Source organism: Leptonychotes weddellii, chromosome 2 (assembly GCF_054177405.1).
Source record: "Leptonychotes weddellii isolate Sample4059 chromosome 2, ASM5417740v2, whole genome shotgun sequence".
Taxonomy (NCBI): domain Eukaryota; kingdom Metazoa; phylum Chordata; class Mammalia; order Carnivora; family Phocidae; genus Leptonychotes; species Leptonychotes weddellii.
Window position 1 is genome coordinate 27158714 of NC_138370.1, and position 15373 is coordinate 27174086.

Here is a 15373-nt window from a genome sequence, read left to right on the forward strand (position 1 = left end):
TGGATTTTACTCCCTATGATTGCCCAAATCTGTATTATATTGGCCTTTATACATTATCACACCTTTTTAAAAAAAATTTAAATATTTATTTTAGAGAGAGAGTGTGAGCAGGGGGAGAGGTGGCGGGGGAAGGGAGGGAGCAGACTACCCCACTGAGCACAGAGCCCCGAGGCAGGGCTCAGTTCCAGGACCCTGTGAGCTTGACCTGAGCTGAAACCAAGAGTTGGATGCTTAACCAACTGAGCCACCCAGGCGCCCCATCCCACCTTTCTTAAAATGTGTTTAAATGCAAACATTGACCTGAAACCTTGTCTGACAATATAAATATCCTCTCAGCACAAAGTTCTGCGTATATGTGTTGACTTTCTGAGCTCCATATTAGACTTGTTGTGGAAACAGTCGTCATCATCAGAGTTGCAATAAAATGAAATATAACAAAATGACTTAATTGTAGTCCCCTCTTTTCTCTCTTCCACCGCCTTTTTAAAAAATGGGTCAAAATCAGTACATATTTGTGTTCTTTTCCTGCCTCCAGTTTATTAACTCGAGTGAACACTGATTCATTTCCCAGATATGCCAAATTGGCTAAATAAAAGGGATGGGATATGGAAAAATCATTCAATTCATTTCCTGAATATGCCAAATTGGCTAAATAAAAGGGATGGGATATGGAAAAATCATTGCTGTTACTCTGTATGTTAGGAATGTCTCTCTCCCCCACACCAGAACTGCTCACCTAGCAATTCCAGAAAAGAGTTCTTTTTCTTTTTAATGACCAGTAGACGTTCCTGTCTTCTTATAGGTGGAATGGCTGAAAAATGAGGAGCCCATTGACTCCGAGCAAGACGAGAACATTGACACCAGGGCTGACCACAACCTCATCATCCGCCAGGCACGGCTCTCGGACTCAGGCAATTACACCTGCATGGCAGCCAACATCGTGGCCAAGAGGAGGAGCCTGTCAGCCACAGTGGTGGTTTATGGTAAGACCAGCCCAAAGGCCAGGAATGGATAGGGAGGACGGAAAGCGGAGAAGTAGAGGGATGCATATTACATTACAACTTTCGTTGTTTAGAGCTGAAAGGACTTTAGGGATCATTCACTACTGTGCTCTCTCCTGCCTCTCCCATTTGGTAGAGGGAGAATACATGCCTATTACCACTGATGTGTTTGCTCTTCCCTCCAGTACCGGACTTCCGTGAGATAGGGACGTTTCCGGTCCCTCTTTTAAAAAGGATTTTAAAAGTCGTTCATTTTCTCCCATTGTGTTAATATTTGAAAAGAAGCAAAGTGGGCACCTTCTGCCTCCCACCCTCCCAAATCCAACATCCACCCCCATCCTCTCCAGACCTGCTCTGGGCACTTCCTCTCCTGGCATAAGAAATCCACCAGAATCGAGCCCCGCATCGGGCTCCTTGCTTAGCGAGGAGCCTGCTTCTCCCTCTGCCTGCCACTCCCCCAGCTTGTACTCTCCCTCTCTCTGGCAAATTAAAAAAAAAAAAAAAATCCACCAGAAACAAACATTACTATTTTCTGAATATCTCAGGTATCCTGTAGAAGAACTTCCCGGCTATTTAAGTAAAGGCCTTCCCTTCCACAGCAAAAGAGCCCTGGGATTTATTTTTGAAGCACTTAAAGTAATAGAAATTCAAATGCTGATATTTTCTTCCTGTACTCTGGATTTTCAAGTGCTTTAGAGATGTGTTGATGACTTCTTCCTGTTTTTCATAATTTCCCAGAGAGGAAATTCTCTGGGTCCCTATCCTATCAGATGAGTAGACTGAGGGACAGAGGCAAGGGGAGCCCCACTGTTGCCTCATAATGGAGCAGCCAGTGTGGGTCCGCAGGGTGTCTTGGTCCCTAGATGCCGAACTCAACACCCGGCGCAGTGGCTTGCACATAGTAGGCAATCAGTAAAAACCTCTCTCCTTTCTTTCTCCCCTCCCCACTTCTCTCTCTCAGTGAATGGAGGCTGGTCTTCCTGGACAGAGTGGTCAGCCTGCAATGTTCGCTGTGGTAGAGGATGGCAGAAACGTTCCCGGACCTGCACCAACCCAGCTCCTCTCAATGGTGGGGCCTTTTGTGAGGGAATGTCAGTGCAGAAAATAACCTGCACTTCTCTTTGTCCTGGTGAGATATGTATAGATTCCCTTTTCCCTTCTGACCCACCAACACTAGTAAGCTGGTGGGAAGCACCGAATAGAACCTTCCTTCCCAAAGTTATTCTCTCCCATCTTCTCACAATGCAGCCTTTGTCCAAAATGCTAGTGTGCACCTCACTAGGATAGCAAGAACCTGGGTGAGATACCTCCTTTTGGGAGTAAATATATATATTCAATATTTACATGATCTTGGACACTCACCATCAACAAGCCAAAGGCTTTGAAGTATTTCTGTATTACCCGGGTCTGGTTGGGCTAAACCCTCCCTTCTCTCCTTGGGTTCTCCCATCTGGTGGCACTTACTTGAACAATAACAGGGATGGAGTTGTCCGTGAGCACAAAGCAGGTAGCAAAAATTTGACCCTTTTCCATCCAATCAACTCACCTTCTCAGCTTTGTATTTATTTCCAATACAATGGGCAGAGATGATACAGTATCACAGTGGTTTCTATTTTACATGTGGTCTGTGTTTGCCTTCCTTTCTGAATAGAGGCTTTGTTGACCAAATATGGCTCTTATAAGCTCTTTTTGGTTCATCTCTTACTGGCTCTAACCCAATTTCTACAATGAGGAATAGATGAGATGGAAGGTGACTTTCTTTATGGAAAGCATATCCTCCCACTGAGAAATAAATGGATCCTGGGTCTCACATGCATTATAAAACATTAACTCCAAGGACACTGGACTCGAGCCTCGGGTCTTTAAAATTTCAGATCTAGTTCTGCTCAGAGCTAAGCTGAGCCTCTCACCAGCAGCTTATTCTTGGAGTTTCATTTTAAACTCATATTTGGTAAACATTTATTGAGTGCTTACTATGTGCAAGATATTTGTATACATGTAATGTCATTTAACTCTGTGTCATGAGTTTTATTAGCCCCCAGTTGACAGAAACAGTAAACTAAGGCTAAGGTATTGCCCAGGAGCCAATATGTGAACACAACCAAGACAAGTTGTTGGACATTTTGCTTCAAGTTCAGTATTTTTTATGTTACCCTCTTCTTGACTAATTGCTCTAGATTAAAAATTGCACGATCTATCTTAACCCACATAAGCGTGGTTGGACTATTCCTAGGAGGTAATGGGACAAGTGCCTCCAACAGCTCCCATAATCTCTAGGGTCAATTTTTAGTGGAATTAAAATCAGTTTGTTCATTTCTACATAGAGCAGCAATCTATGACCCACGAAATTCTATTTATGTAAGCCCTGGTATCTTGGGGTTTGACTGACCTGTTTTACTTTAATACTATCAATATATATAGGTTTAACTTCTTATTGTTTAGGGCTTTTCGGGCTTAAAGATAGTTCATTCTGCTCTCTGTTCTAAACTGTCAACCCCCAAGGAACTGGTGATTACCCCCACATACTTTATCCATCTAAGATGCACCTGGGCATGCATGACTGGGAAAGAATGGGTAATGACATTATTAGCCACCCCAAGGGCACCGATCATGCGAATGCTTGCCTAAATTCAGTAACTGGTCTCCTCCTGAAATAGCCAGAGAATTACACCACTCCTTCTGTTAGCCTCTGTCTTTAGGAAAGAAACCATGGAGAGAAGATAAACAGAAATTACTTTTTTTGTGTGTGTGTGTGGTAGTGGTGATTTCTTTAAAATCCAGCTATAAGAACAACAGTAGTCCTGGGAGGAGTCTCCTGACATCTGCCTGCTTCATTCTTTAATGGTTGTTCCTTTTGTTTCCCTTGAAGTGGATGGGAGCTGGGAAGCGTGGAGCGAATGGTCAGTCTGCAGTCCGGAGTGCGAGCATTTGCGGATTCGGGAGTGCACAGCCCCACCCCCAAGGAACGGGGGCAAGTTCTGTGAAGGGCTAAGCCAGGAATCTGAAAACTGTACAGATGGTCTCTGCATTCTAGGTAACACCTTCTGTTTCACATTTTCAGTGTTTGTCCACACATGAAAAGAAACGTCGTGACCATTCATTCACTTGAACACGGTAGCAGAAAGCGAAATCGTTCTCCAAGAGCAAAAAAAAAATGAGTGGAAGAGTAGAAAAGTAGTCAGATACATTTTTAGTAGCGATGGGGTCATTTTAAATATTGTATCACTGTAACTTCCATAAAGGTGCATACTTACTAATCTAACCAATAACGTTTTAAGAGAGCTGATTTAAGAAAGTGGTTAACATTGCTTTTTAGTTTAGCAGTTCTTTTCTTTTACTAGCCCCCATTTTCAAGTTTGGTGACATTCTGTTACTGATCATCATGTGCTTTTATTTCTGCCAAGAATTTCACAGCACTATAAAGCATTTATTATTCTATGCATATAATAAAATACAAAATTTAGAAAATATATATATAAACAATGAATCATGGAACACTACATCAAAAACTAATGATGTAATGTATGGTGATTAACATAATTAAAAAAAGATAAAGTAAAAAATATATATGTATATATTTTACTATACTTACATTTTAATAATTTCTAGAGACCATGGCTCTGTGACAAGGGACATGTGTTGTGACTGTTACCTTACAAATGGGGGGGAAAATGACGCTTGAGGAGATGGGTGGTTTTGTATCAAAATACAATGTTCAGTTCAAAACTCCCAAGCCTCTGCTTTATTCCTGAGGTTATACTATTACCATCTCCAGGTGACAGTCTGCCTGGGTAAGAAAGTTTGGGAAGAGCAAAGCATCACATAGACAGGTTTTAATTTGGTGCTGTCCCTTACTAGCTTTGTGACCTGGACAGGTCACCTAACTGCTTGATTCCTTTGACTATGTAAGTACCAAAACTTGGTTATTGGCAAGACTAAATGATAAAAGAATATATGTGAGTATTTCATGGCACAGAGTAGGTGCTCAGTAAATACTTAATCCCTTCTTCACTTGCCTACTCAGATGAGCTAAGGTGTATTGATTTTGCTTAGGTCCTTAAGAAACAGGAGATTCAGGGCACACTTATTCTCTAGAACTAAGTAGCCTTCCTGGAAAATAGCCAGCAAAAAATAATATAGCTCAACAGTTTGTCATCTTTTCAGGAATATGTGTCACTTTTTATTTGGGAAAATGACAGTATGAAGGGAATGTCTAAGTTGGATTTACTTTTCTGCATCGGTATGTTTGGGTAGCCTTCAGAGCAAGGATATTCAAACATGCTGTTGTTTTCACAATAAATCCAGATGCTTAAAACATTAGTTAAAATGATTGATACTTTGAAATGACCACTTATTGATGCCCATAGTGCCTTTGTTTTCTCAATCCAAGTACTGAAGGCCCCACACATGTCAGATTCACCCTCTCTAGTACTCCAACCATTGGCCTTCCTCCGAATGCCTTCTCTCTTCCAAAATGTAAGGAAACTTAAAACTCAGTAGCAAGAAGTTTAAGGAAATGTGTTTTTGACCACCCTTGACTACCACCATATTTTCTGAAATAGACCTTTGAGGTCTATTTTTTTTTTTTAACACAGAGCCATATATTTTGATACAGTTAGGACTGTGAATCTCGGCTGTCTTCTAAAGAACCACTGACAATATAAATCTTTGGCTACTGGCTGAATTTTAGATGATCATAGTAATAACCCTCTCTATCAACCATCGATGAGACTTGCACCTGGGGGAAATCTGTGGCTAAAACTTAGTCTTAGAGGCACTGCTGGAAGCAGACAGACAATGGTTAGCCCTTAAGGGAAGAAAGAATTGTCAAACATGCGCATATTATTTATTCACGCTTGTATTGTGGTACATAGGCATTTGTCATTTGAGTAAGAGTTCTCTTTAGGGCTGAAAGGAATTACCAGTCCTGAAAGTGTACTGGTCAGCCTAGACCTCAAGTCTCCAATCTGAGAACTGTATTAAGGGGTGTGTGTGTGTTTTATATTATATATATATATACACACACACACACACATATACACATACATACCTTAATATATATATATATACACATACATATATATACACACACATATATATACACACACACATACCTTTATATATGTACCTTATTAAATTATATATAAATTATAAGGAAATTTCTCATGTGATTATAAAAGCCAGCAAGTCCAAAATCTTTAGAGGCAAATGTCTCACTTCAAAGACAGGCAGAAGAATTCTCTTACTCAGGGGATGGTTATGCCTTAAACTGTGCTTGGAAGAGGCCCACCCACATCATCGAGGGCAGTCTGCTTTTCTCAGTCTGCCAATTTAAATGTTGGCCTCATCTGAAAACACTCTCACAGCATGATTTTCAACCCAATACTTGGGCAGCTGATGGCACAGTCAGGTTGACCCATAAATTTAATCACCACAGATGCGTACGTACTTGTGAAGTTCCAAAGCTTCGTTCTTTCCCTAGAGCAGGGCATGGCCATAATCCAGGCGGTTGCTTGAAGCAGTTCGTTCATTTACTGAATGACCCTCTCTGTGGACATTGGCCATTAATGGTTTTAGTCACACGTGTGTAATTTAGTGGGTTTTCAGTTTCTGTTTTCCTGTAGTGGAAATAAAATCTATAGGAAGACAAGGAAGTTTGGAATATGTTTGGCACTGGAGCTAAGATCTCTGTGAAATCCCTGCATGAGTTTAAAATGCTGTGTGAGACTTTCCCCTCTATTCATTCCTCTCTTGTCTACTGAAGCATGGTTTTCTAGTGTCTTTTAGCCTCCATTTTATGCATATTGAGATGTCAGTCAGATATGATCAGAGACTTGAAAAGCTTAGTCATCGCAGCCATTAAGGGAAAAAGAGTGAAGCATCTGAAATCATAGAGGTGAATAAGATCTATTTTTACATCACTGGGCAAAGGGTGTGTTTATAAGAGCCCAACGCCAGAACATATTCTGCCTTTTTAGACAGAGTGGCTACCATCTCTGCAGGAAGCAATGAAAGCAGTCTAATTAAATGATGCCAACATCACCACACGTGTCACTGGTTGGTAGTCTGCCAGAGTGCTCTTGGTAAAACTAGCTGTTTCAGCAATGAAGGCCGGGTTTGATTAAAATAGCACTGGGCAACAGCTTTGTGGAGCAGGAACTTTGCGAAGGATCTAGGTCATATTACAGTTGGGGAATCTCCTTCATTCTAAATTTTTCCTTTCATGCCGAATATGACCCTAAAGCAATTCCTCAGTTCCCGACATCTCTTGGAGAACAATGGCACTGCTTGACTCTTGGATGACCTACAATTCTTAGATTTTATTTAACTTCCAACAGAGTACCTGGATTTCCTTGGTTGTCCCTGAGGGCTGCGTTTCTCCTAGAGATGGAGCTGCCAGCTCTGAATGATCGCTTTAATATTTGGGTGTGAGTGTTGCTTGGTCAGGTGTGACTGGCGCACAGAACCTTAGTGTTATGCTATCTGAGATGGCCACACCTAAATGCTCTCCACCAGAAAACAAATGCCCCAAGACTGGTGAGAGTAAGATCAGGCAATCTTTGCCAAAAACAGTCCAAGGATCCAAATTACAAGCTAAACTAAACATCCAGTGCTTTTATGGTAGCACATTTCTCTTCCAGAAAGATAATTCTGTGGTATGATTGTCAAGAAACTTTTCTAAGCTTAGCCACCAGCATCGGGTGGTTTTCTGACCAGTGCCTTTCTACTTGCTGGCCCTAGCGACTTCTGTGCTCTGAGGATCGCAGCCAGAGCTCAATAACAGGTGCATGCCGCATTGATGGGAACAGAAGGGTGAAATTTGTGGGGTGTTTAGCTCGAACCCGATGAATAAGAGAAGCCTGTTCCCTCTCCCTCTATTCTAGCAGATAGAAAACTAAGGGCTGTGGCTTGAGAAGATTAAATCAGTCTGCTTCAGAGGAGATTAGTACCTAGATGTGTCATGAGACTGAAGCCAGAGAAATGCCACAGGGGTCTGAAAGAGAGAGGAAATCTAAGACTGAGCTACCTGATAGCTAATCCGTCCTTCTTGTCAAGATATGAGATAGGTCAGTTCAACATTGACAGTTCAGAAACCAAAATAGCAGTTGAATGCTGGTTTAGTTTCATTTCTGATGGGTATATTGATAAGAAAAGTTCAAATAGACAAGTTTGGAAACAAAATCAAGGGTAAAGACATCTATACAATAGCAGGTTCAAATAAACATCCCCAAACTACATCTAATAATCTAACTACATTGTCTTATTGAATGATCTACTAAAATGACCTAAAGGAAAAACCTGAAAAGGTGAGCCTGTAATCACATCAAAGTAAAGGCTGCCTTGGTAAGCATTTTCTCTTGGACCAGTCTGAGCTTCATTGTTATCCATTACAGTAATTACCTGGGTCCCTTCCCTGTCTTTCCCAGGGCATGGAAGAATTTTCATTCTGGGTTAGCTCAGTGCATCTAAAACAACTCTTTGCTAGTGGTTTATAGAATGCCTACTTTTTGTATACAAAGGGTGGGTTTCCCTTTACCAAAACAAAACCCAATCTTTCCTTTCTCCAGGCAAAAGAGTCCAGAATACCTACTTGATTCATTCCTAAACTTTGTGTTGGGTAAGTTCATATTTCAGAACCAGCTGCACTGCACAATTGCTTCATTATAGCATAAACTCTATATAGCAAAAGGAAAATGGCACCAGCAGGTTAACATGCCAGCACAGTGCATTCTTAAGTTGTCATGAAGTGTACTACTGCTTGATAATTCTCCCAAGTAGTTTTAATATTAAAAACCCATTTCTATCCCACTTATAGTACATAGTATGTTCTCCTTTTTACACAAAGATTTTTCCTAGAAATACCCAACAGCTGCCTTTCTGTATAACAGTTGATTAATTCAGAGTTGCCTTTATGTATATTGCATAGCAGAAGTGGATATAATACTGCAGACCCACAGGAGTAATAAGAATGTAGATTTGGACACATATGGTGTCATTAGCAGCTTAGCAACAATCTCTCCCCCATGCCCCAGTAAACACTTTCCCATTATGGGACCCAAAAAGAAAGCCTGTGAATAACAAGCTTTAATGAGACAGAGTGGAGTGGCTCATGACTAAAGTTTCCATTGTGCTTAATTAAAAAAGAAAATAAAGCAGAGATATCTCAATACTCATGTGTTTTAGTGAAAGCAGTTTTTTAATTCTTCAAGGCTAGAACTGTCATTTTTGTGTTGTGTCCTGAGTGGGATGGAGCATAAAGAGGATAAAGAATAAACCATATTCAATGAATTACCATAAAATCTCTCCCCTTTGTTATCCATCCATTATAGACTTCTCTACTTTTAGCCTTGTTAATAAAAAGATAAAGACATCTGATCGTTTTTCTAGCATAATCCTCCTTCCAAGTAAGGACTGGCTTTCATCCATTGGTCTGTGATGGATGTGTGTTTCGTAAGTCATTAAAAATCTATGGCCCTTCTTATTAACTGGCTCTTAAACAGTTAAGATGCCTTTCCCCATCTAGGACATTTTTCTTCTGTCACCACCTTCTCTTTACTTCCTCATAGACATGTGTGCTGCATATACATAGTCAAGACAGAGGAACCTAGGGAAGAATTTCTCTCTCAACTAATTGAAAGGCAGTTATTGTGCCTGTCTCTCTCTTCCATCCTCCTTTTCCTATTCCACGCCCCGCCCACATACTTCAATGTGTACTTTTATACTATGCTTCCATTCTTTTGGTGAAATTGGACAAAGTACTGCACATGCTGCAGAAACACGATCTCTAAAAGATTGTTTATCTCAGGCACATCTTGTTAACTTTGTTCATTTTATGAGCAGAATTGAAATAAAACACCTCCACTGTAAATAGGAAGGACTTTAAAATTAAATTTGGGCAGCTGGAGAGCAGGATACATTACCTCCAGATCATATTACTTAGATTGGAAAAAAAAAAGAAAAACCCAAGAAAAGTAAACAGATCCCCATGACAGTGTGAACAAGACAGCCCATTAGAAAACTTACAAACATTTCTTAAGGAAGTGAAATATCAGCCACAGAACCAGAGAGTTGGTGGGAACGCACATCCGTAACAAAGTAAATAGAAATTTTTGTAGATGCCATACCCAAGAAGAACAAGGAAGGCATCAGCACTGACCTGGGACTGATTGTCAGAAGGTACAAAAATTGAGCTTATGGGGGCCGGCCCGGGATGGTAGATCTGGCATTCAGAGCAATGGTTGAATAACCTTCAAAGGTTCTCTGTGATTCTGAGTTGAAAGTGGTTAGTCTCTTTTTCAAAGATTGGAAATGGGCCTGAACCTTGGATTGAAAGAAATGAATGAACCAAGCCTACAAGATTTGAACATTTATCCCATAGATGAAGAACAGGTTGAAGAATCAGGGCTCTGGGGTCAGACTGCTTGAGTTTGAATTATAATTACAGTCCTATGAGCAAGTTTAATTTCTCTAAGCCTAAATTTACTCCTCTATAAAAGTTCTAATAGTGTCGAGGCACCTGGGTGGCTCAGTCGATTAAGCGTCCAATTTTGGCTCAGGTTATGCTCGTGGGGTTGGGAGATTGAGCCTTGTATTGGGCTCCATGCTAAGTGAGGAGTATGCTTTTCCCTCTCCCCCGGCTGGTGTGCTCATTCGCTCTCTCTCAAATAAAATCTTTAAAAATATATATTAAGTAAAAGTTCTAATAGTGCCTATTAGAAAGGGTTCTTTTTGAGGACGAGATGAGCTAATCCCTGTAAGGCATTTAGCACCCACAGAAAGTGCTCCATTTGTGTAAATAATTATCATGTGTGTGTATTCTAGTGAAGGATTCCTGTGGCAGAAAAACTGTGTTTTCCTTGTTCTGCTAAATATTGACACTGTGACACTTTAGATATTTTCTTAAAACATTTCCTATTATATCTGATGAATATAGTATATCTAATGAAATAAAATGGACTTGTCATTAAAATCTATGAAATACAAATTGTGTTCTTTATACCAGCCAGTTCTAATTAATAGATGTTGGAAAATAGAGTTTAGGAATCATAATGATTATTTTTTAAGATCTATTTGAGAGCGAGAGATACAGAACATGTGAGCTAGGGGAGGGGCAGAGGGAGAAGGAGAGAGAGAATCTCAAGCAGACTCCCTGCTGAGCGTGGAGCCTATTGCAGCACTCCATCCCAGGACCCTGAGATCATGATCTGAGCTGAAATCAAGAGTCGGGTGCTCCGCCGACTGAGCCACCCAGGGGCCCTGGAATCATGACTCTTAAACTTTGTGTTAAACCAGAGATTGAGTATCCTTTTTCAGAACTTTCTAAGTAGCTGAACAAAGGGTTCTTGATCTTCCAGTCTTCCTTTGCAGGTGGGATTTGGTCCTGAGGAGGAGACAGGTGATTAATGAGGTCTAAACCAGTTCTAAAATTCTATGATTCTCACCACTAATTCAAAATCACTCAAGGGGAAGGCTGCAGAGGGAGCCCCAGGTGAGAAAGTCAGTCCTCACAATACCAACTGGAGGATTATATAGGTTTCCTTCATGTTATAAAATACACATGTTCTGACCACCTCGTCAGAAAATCAATTTGTATAAAGCAAGTCCTAATTTTTCCAACACAAATTCAAAAATTCTTTTTCTCTGGAAAAAAAATCCAGCATACACACTATGAGACTGTATATACAGATTCCAGAATTACCCATCTGTTGCCAGCCATTCTGGATTTTTTTTGTTTTTTTTACACGTCTGGTACTTCCCCTATTCTACATTTCCACACCTCAAAATTAGCAATTTTGCCATATTTTTCCATATTAAAAAAAAAATGCTTCATAGGTTTGGTTGTAACTATGGATATCCAAAATCCTTTTTGGAAGTTTCCAAAAATTAGGCTTTCTGGCCTATAAAACAAACTCTTCCCATTTCATTAGTTGTGTGAAGCCAGACTCTACATTTGCAGTATATCTAATCAGGATTCAACAGTACACAACCCTGGGTAAGAAATATTAGTCTAGACTAGAGGAAGATTTAATGCTTGAGATCATAGAGTGGTCCAACTATAAAAGAAATGGCAAGAACCCAATCAAGGAAGTGATTTAAAACGGAGTAGAGAATTCAGTGCCCTCTGGGGTGTACTAACAAAGTGAATTAATAGAGAGGAAACCTCTTTGTGTTGATCCTACCTTTTCTTCTTAAATTACACATGCATGCGTGTCTTCAAGATCATGGAGAAAGGTGGTACCTAAAATGAAGATATTAACAGCAACAGCAGACATCCTCATCACCCTGACCATCCCCTTTCTCCAGCGAAGTGTCAGTATTACAGTAAGAAAAGACCTGGCTTTGCGTACATGTGTTTGGCAGAAGACAGTGTGAGTGTTCAGTGGAGTGGAAAATTGCCATGATCATTGAGAAAGAGATCACGGGGTAGTGAAAAGGGCTCAGAATCAGGAAGCAGGAGTCCTGGGTCTTCATTCAGTTGTTTCGTTAACTAACAAGTGACCTTGAGCCGATCTCTCCGGATTTGGTGCCTTTCGTCTGTATCTATTAAAAACAGCAGGTTGGGCAAGAGGATTTCTAGGTTTCATTCCACGATAAAAACATGAAATTGTTATAATTTTATATCTGAAATGTAGCTTACATATATATATATACATATATATGTATGTATGTATATGTATGTATGTAGATTTCACAGGTAATTTTCAATAATTTATGGTTAATATATATGCATATAAAATATGAAAATAATATCACAGACATGTCTGTGCTTTCAGATACTTGTTTTCTAGCCAGTTTTGAGGAGAAATTTTAATTCATTTGTACCTAAAATTAACCATTTGGATGATTATTAAACAGCATGAAGGGGGACAACTTTTAGATATGGAACAAAGGTAAAACCATAACATTCTCGCCTAGGAAATGAATCTTCAAATCAGGCCTCTAGCTTTCCATTTCAATCCCTTCACTGAAAAGCCACAATATCCTAGGAATTCGTACAGACCATAGGGAATTTATGGACCCTGATGTATTCAACAAAAACTTGTAAAAGTATTCAACAAATACTTACTGAGTACCTACTATATTCCATTTACTGTTATAGGGACTGGGAATAGGTGGAAAACACAGATATAGACTCTGTGTGCAAGTAGCTCAGTCTATAATGGTAGGTACATGTATGACTAGCATAGGGACCAATGAAGCTTAAAAAAATGTACAAGTTGGGATGCCTGGGTGGTTCAGTTGGTTAAGCGTCTGCCTTCGGCTCAGGACATGACCCCAGAGTTCTGGGATGGAGCCCTGCATTGGGCTCCCTGTTCAGTGGGGAGTCTGCTTCTCCCTCTCCAGCTTTCCCTGCTTGTGCTCACTCGCTCTCTGTCAAAATAAATAAAATCTTTAAAAAAAAAAAAAAGGTACAAGTCAAGGGTTCTTCACAATTTCTCTTTAAGCAATTTTTTTTTAAGGCGGGACTGATAAACTATGTCTATCAATTGCTAAGTGTTTTCTTAGCAATTGGTAAATAGTCATTAAACAACCACCCTCCTGAATCTCACCATCCCCATCCATTTCCTACCCAGACTTCGCTATGATCCAGCAACAAAAGGGACACCTCTGGACACAGCAGGAAGCCACACGACTCTATGTCAAGGCCGGCACTTACATTGTGGAAGGTTTTTACATTTTTTTTTTATCACGTTCAGTTAGCCAGCATATAGTACATCATTAGTTTCTGATGTAATGTTCAATGATTCATTAGTTGCATATAACACCCAGTGCTCATCACAACACGTGCCCTCCTTAATACCCATCACCCGGTTACCCCCACCCCCAAGCCTCCTCTGCTCTGAAACCCTCAGTTTGTTTCCCGGAGTCCAGAGTCTCTCATGGTTTGTCTCCCTCTCTGATTTCTTCCCATTCAGTTTTCCCTCCCTTCCCCTGTGGTCCTCTGAGCTATTCCTTATGTTCCACATATGAATGAAACCATATGATAATTGTCTTTCTCTGCTTGACTTACTTCATTTAGCATAATCCCCTCCAGTTCCATGCATGTCGATTCAAATGGTGGGTATTCATCCTTTCTGATGGCTGAGTAATATTCCATTGTATATATGAACCACATCTTCTTTATCCATTCATCTGTTGAACAACAGGACATCTCAGTTCCTTCCACAGTTTGGCTATTGTGGACATTGCTGCTATGAACATTGGGGTGCATGTGCCCCTTCTTTTCATTACATCTGTATCTTTGGGGTAAATGCCTAGTAGTGCAATTGCTGGGTCATAGGGTAGCTGTATTTTTAATGTCTTGAAGAAGGTTTTTAAATTTTTAAAGACTTTGGATATCACTCCTGCCTTAGGTAAAGAAAGTAATCATCAGGACCTTAACCAATAAATTATTTCCTTAAACTTATATAAATCTGAACAGTGTTTAGTTTAGAATGTGTGTGTATTCCTATTGTGTTTGAAAGGGAGGAAATCAAAGCAAATTAATTTACTGGATAGAAAAAAAAAGGATTTTAATAGACATCTTCCTTGGAGCAGAGATAGAAACATTACATTTTATTACTTTGAGACCAATTTCTGATAGTCTTTGTGAACCCATGCTTAAAAGTGTTTGCAGCAACCCAAGAGCATATTTTACTGTTTACCTATAACAAAAAATTAACACAGAGAATCAGTGGGAATGGATAGAACTTCATAACAAAGATGGTATGGATTCTAGAAATTCAAATGATTTAGCTCAAAAATGAAATATGCAAATGCTCCTTGTGAACATGGTCATTATGGACACTGACTTGTCTGAGTTCAGAAAATGCAAAGGGCATTTCTATAGAGAGACCTCAGTTTTGAAAGGTGGGGGAAGATGCCATATCCTAATGCACACTACTCATGTGCTTTGACCAAGGGGCAATCCTGGAAGATCACTGTCAAGAGAAGTGACACCCATAAGCTCTCAGTTGTGGTACCTGCCTGACCTCCCCTAATTAACATGGTGGGATCTTGAACAATTCATAAGTAGAAGACATCCCTAGAGCTGTTTTTCATTTACTAATAATGTATTTCAGACCTCAGCTTTTATTCAGGTGGGTGTTTTTGCCATTCAGTCCCAGAATGTCACTAATTGCTCAAATATCTCTGACCAGCTGGGAAACCCTGGGAGGAATCGCTAAAAACCTCCTATTCTGGGGCGCCTGGGTGGCTCAGTTGGTTAAGCGACTGCCTTCGGCTCAGGTCATGATCCTGGAGTCCCGGGATCGAGTCCCGCATCGGGCTCCCTGCTCAGCAGGGAGTCTGCTTCTCCCTCTGACCCTCCCCCCTCTCATGTGCTCTCTCTCTCTCATTCTCTCTGTCTCAAATAAATAAATAAAATCTTT

General features: G+C 40.3%; 1 protein-coding gene across 1 annotated transcript in view; it reads left to right on the plus strand.

Moving 5' to 3' along the window:
* The window catches only part of UNC5D (unc-5 netrin receptor D), a 234638-nt gene that overhangs the window by 127760 nt on the left and 91505 nt on the right, over positions 1-15373 (plus strand). Inside the window, exons 4-6 of the mRNA XM_081812892.1 lie at positions 803-983; positions 1963-2130; positions 3871-4035. Of these exons, the coding sequence (XP_081669018.1) occupies positions 803-983; positions 1963-2130; positions 3871-4035 (514 nt within the window). The remainder of the gene's footprint in view (positions 1-802; positions 984-1962; positions 2131-3870; positions 4036-15373) is intronic.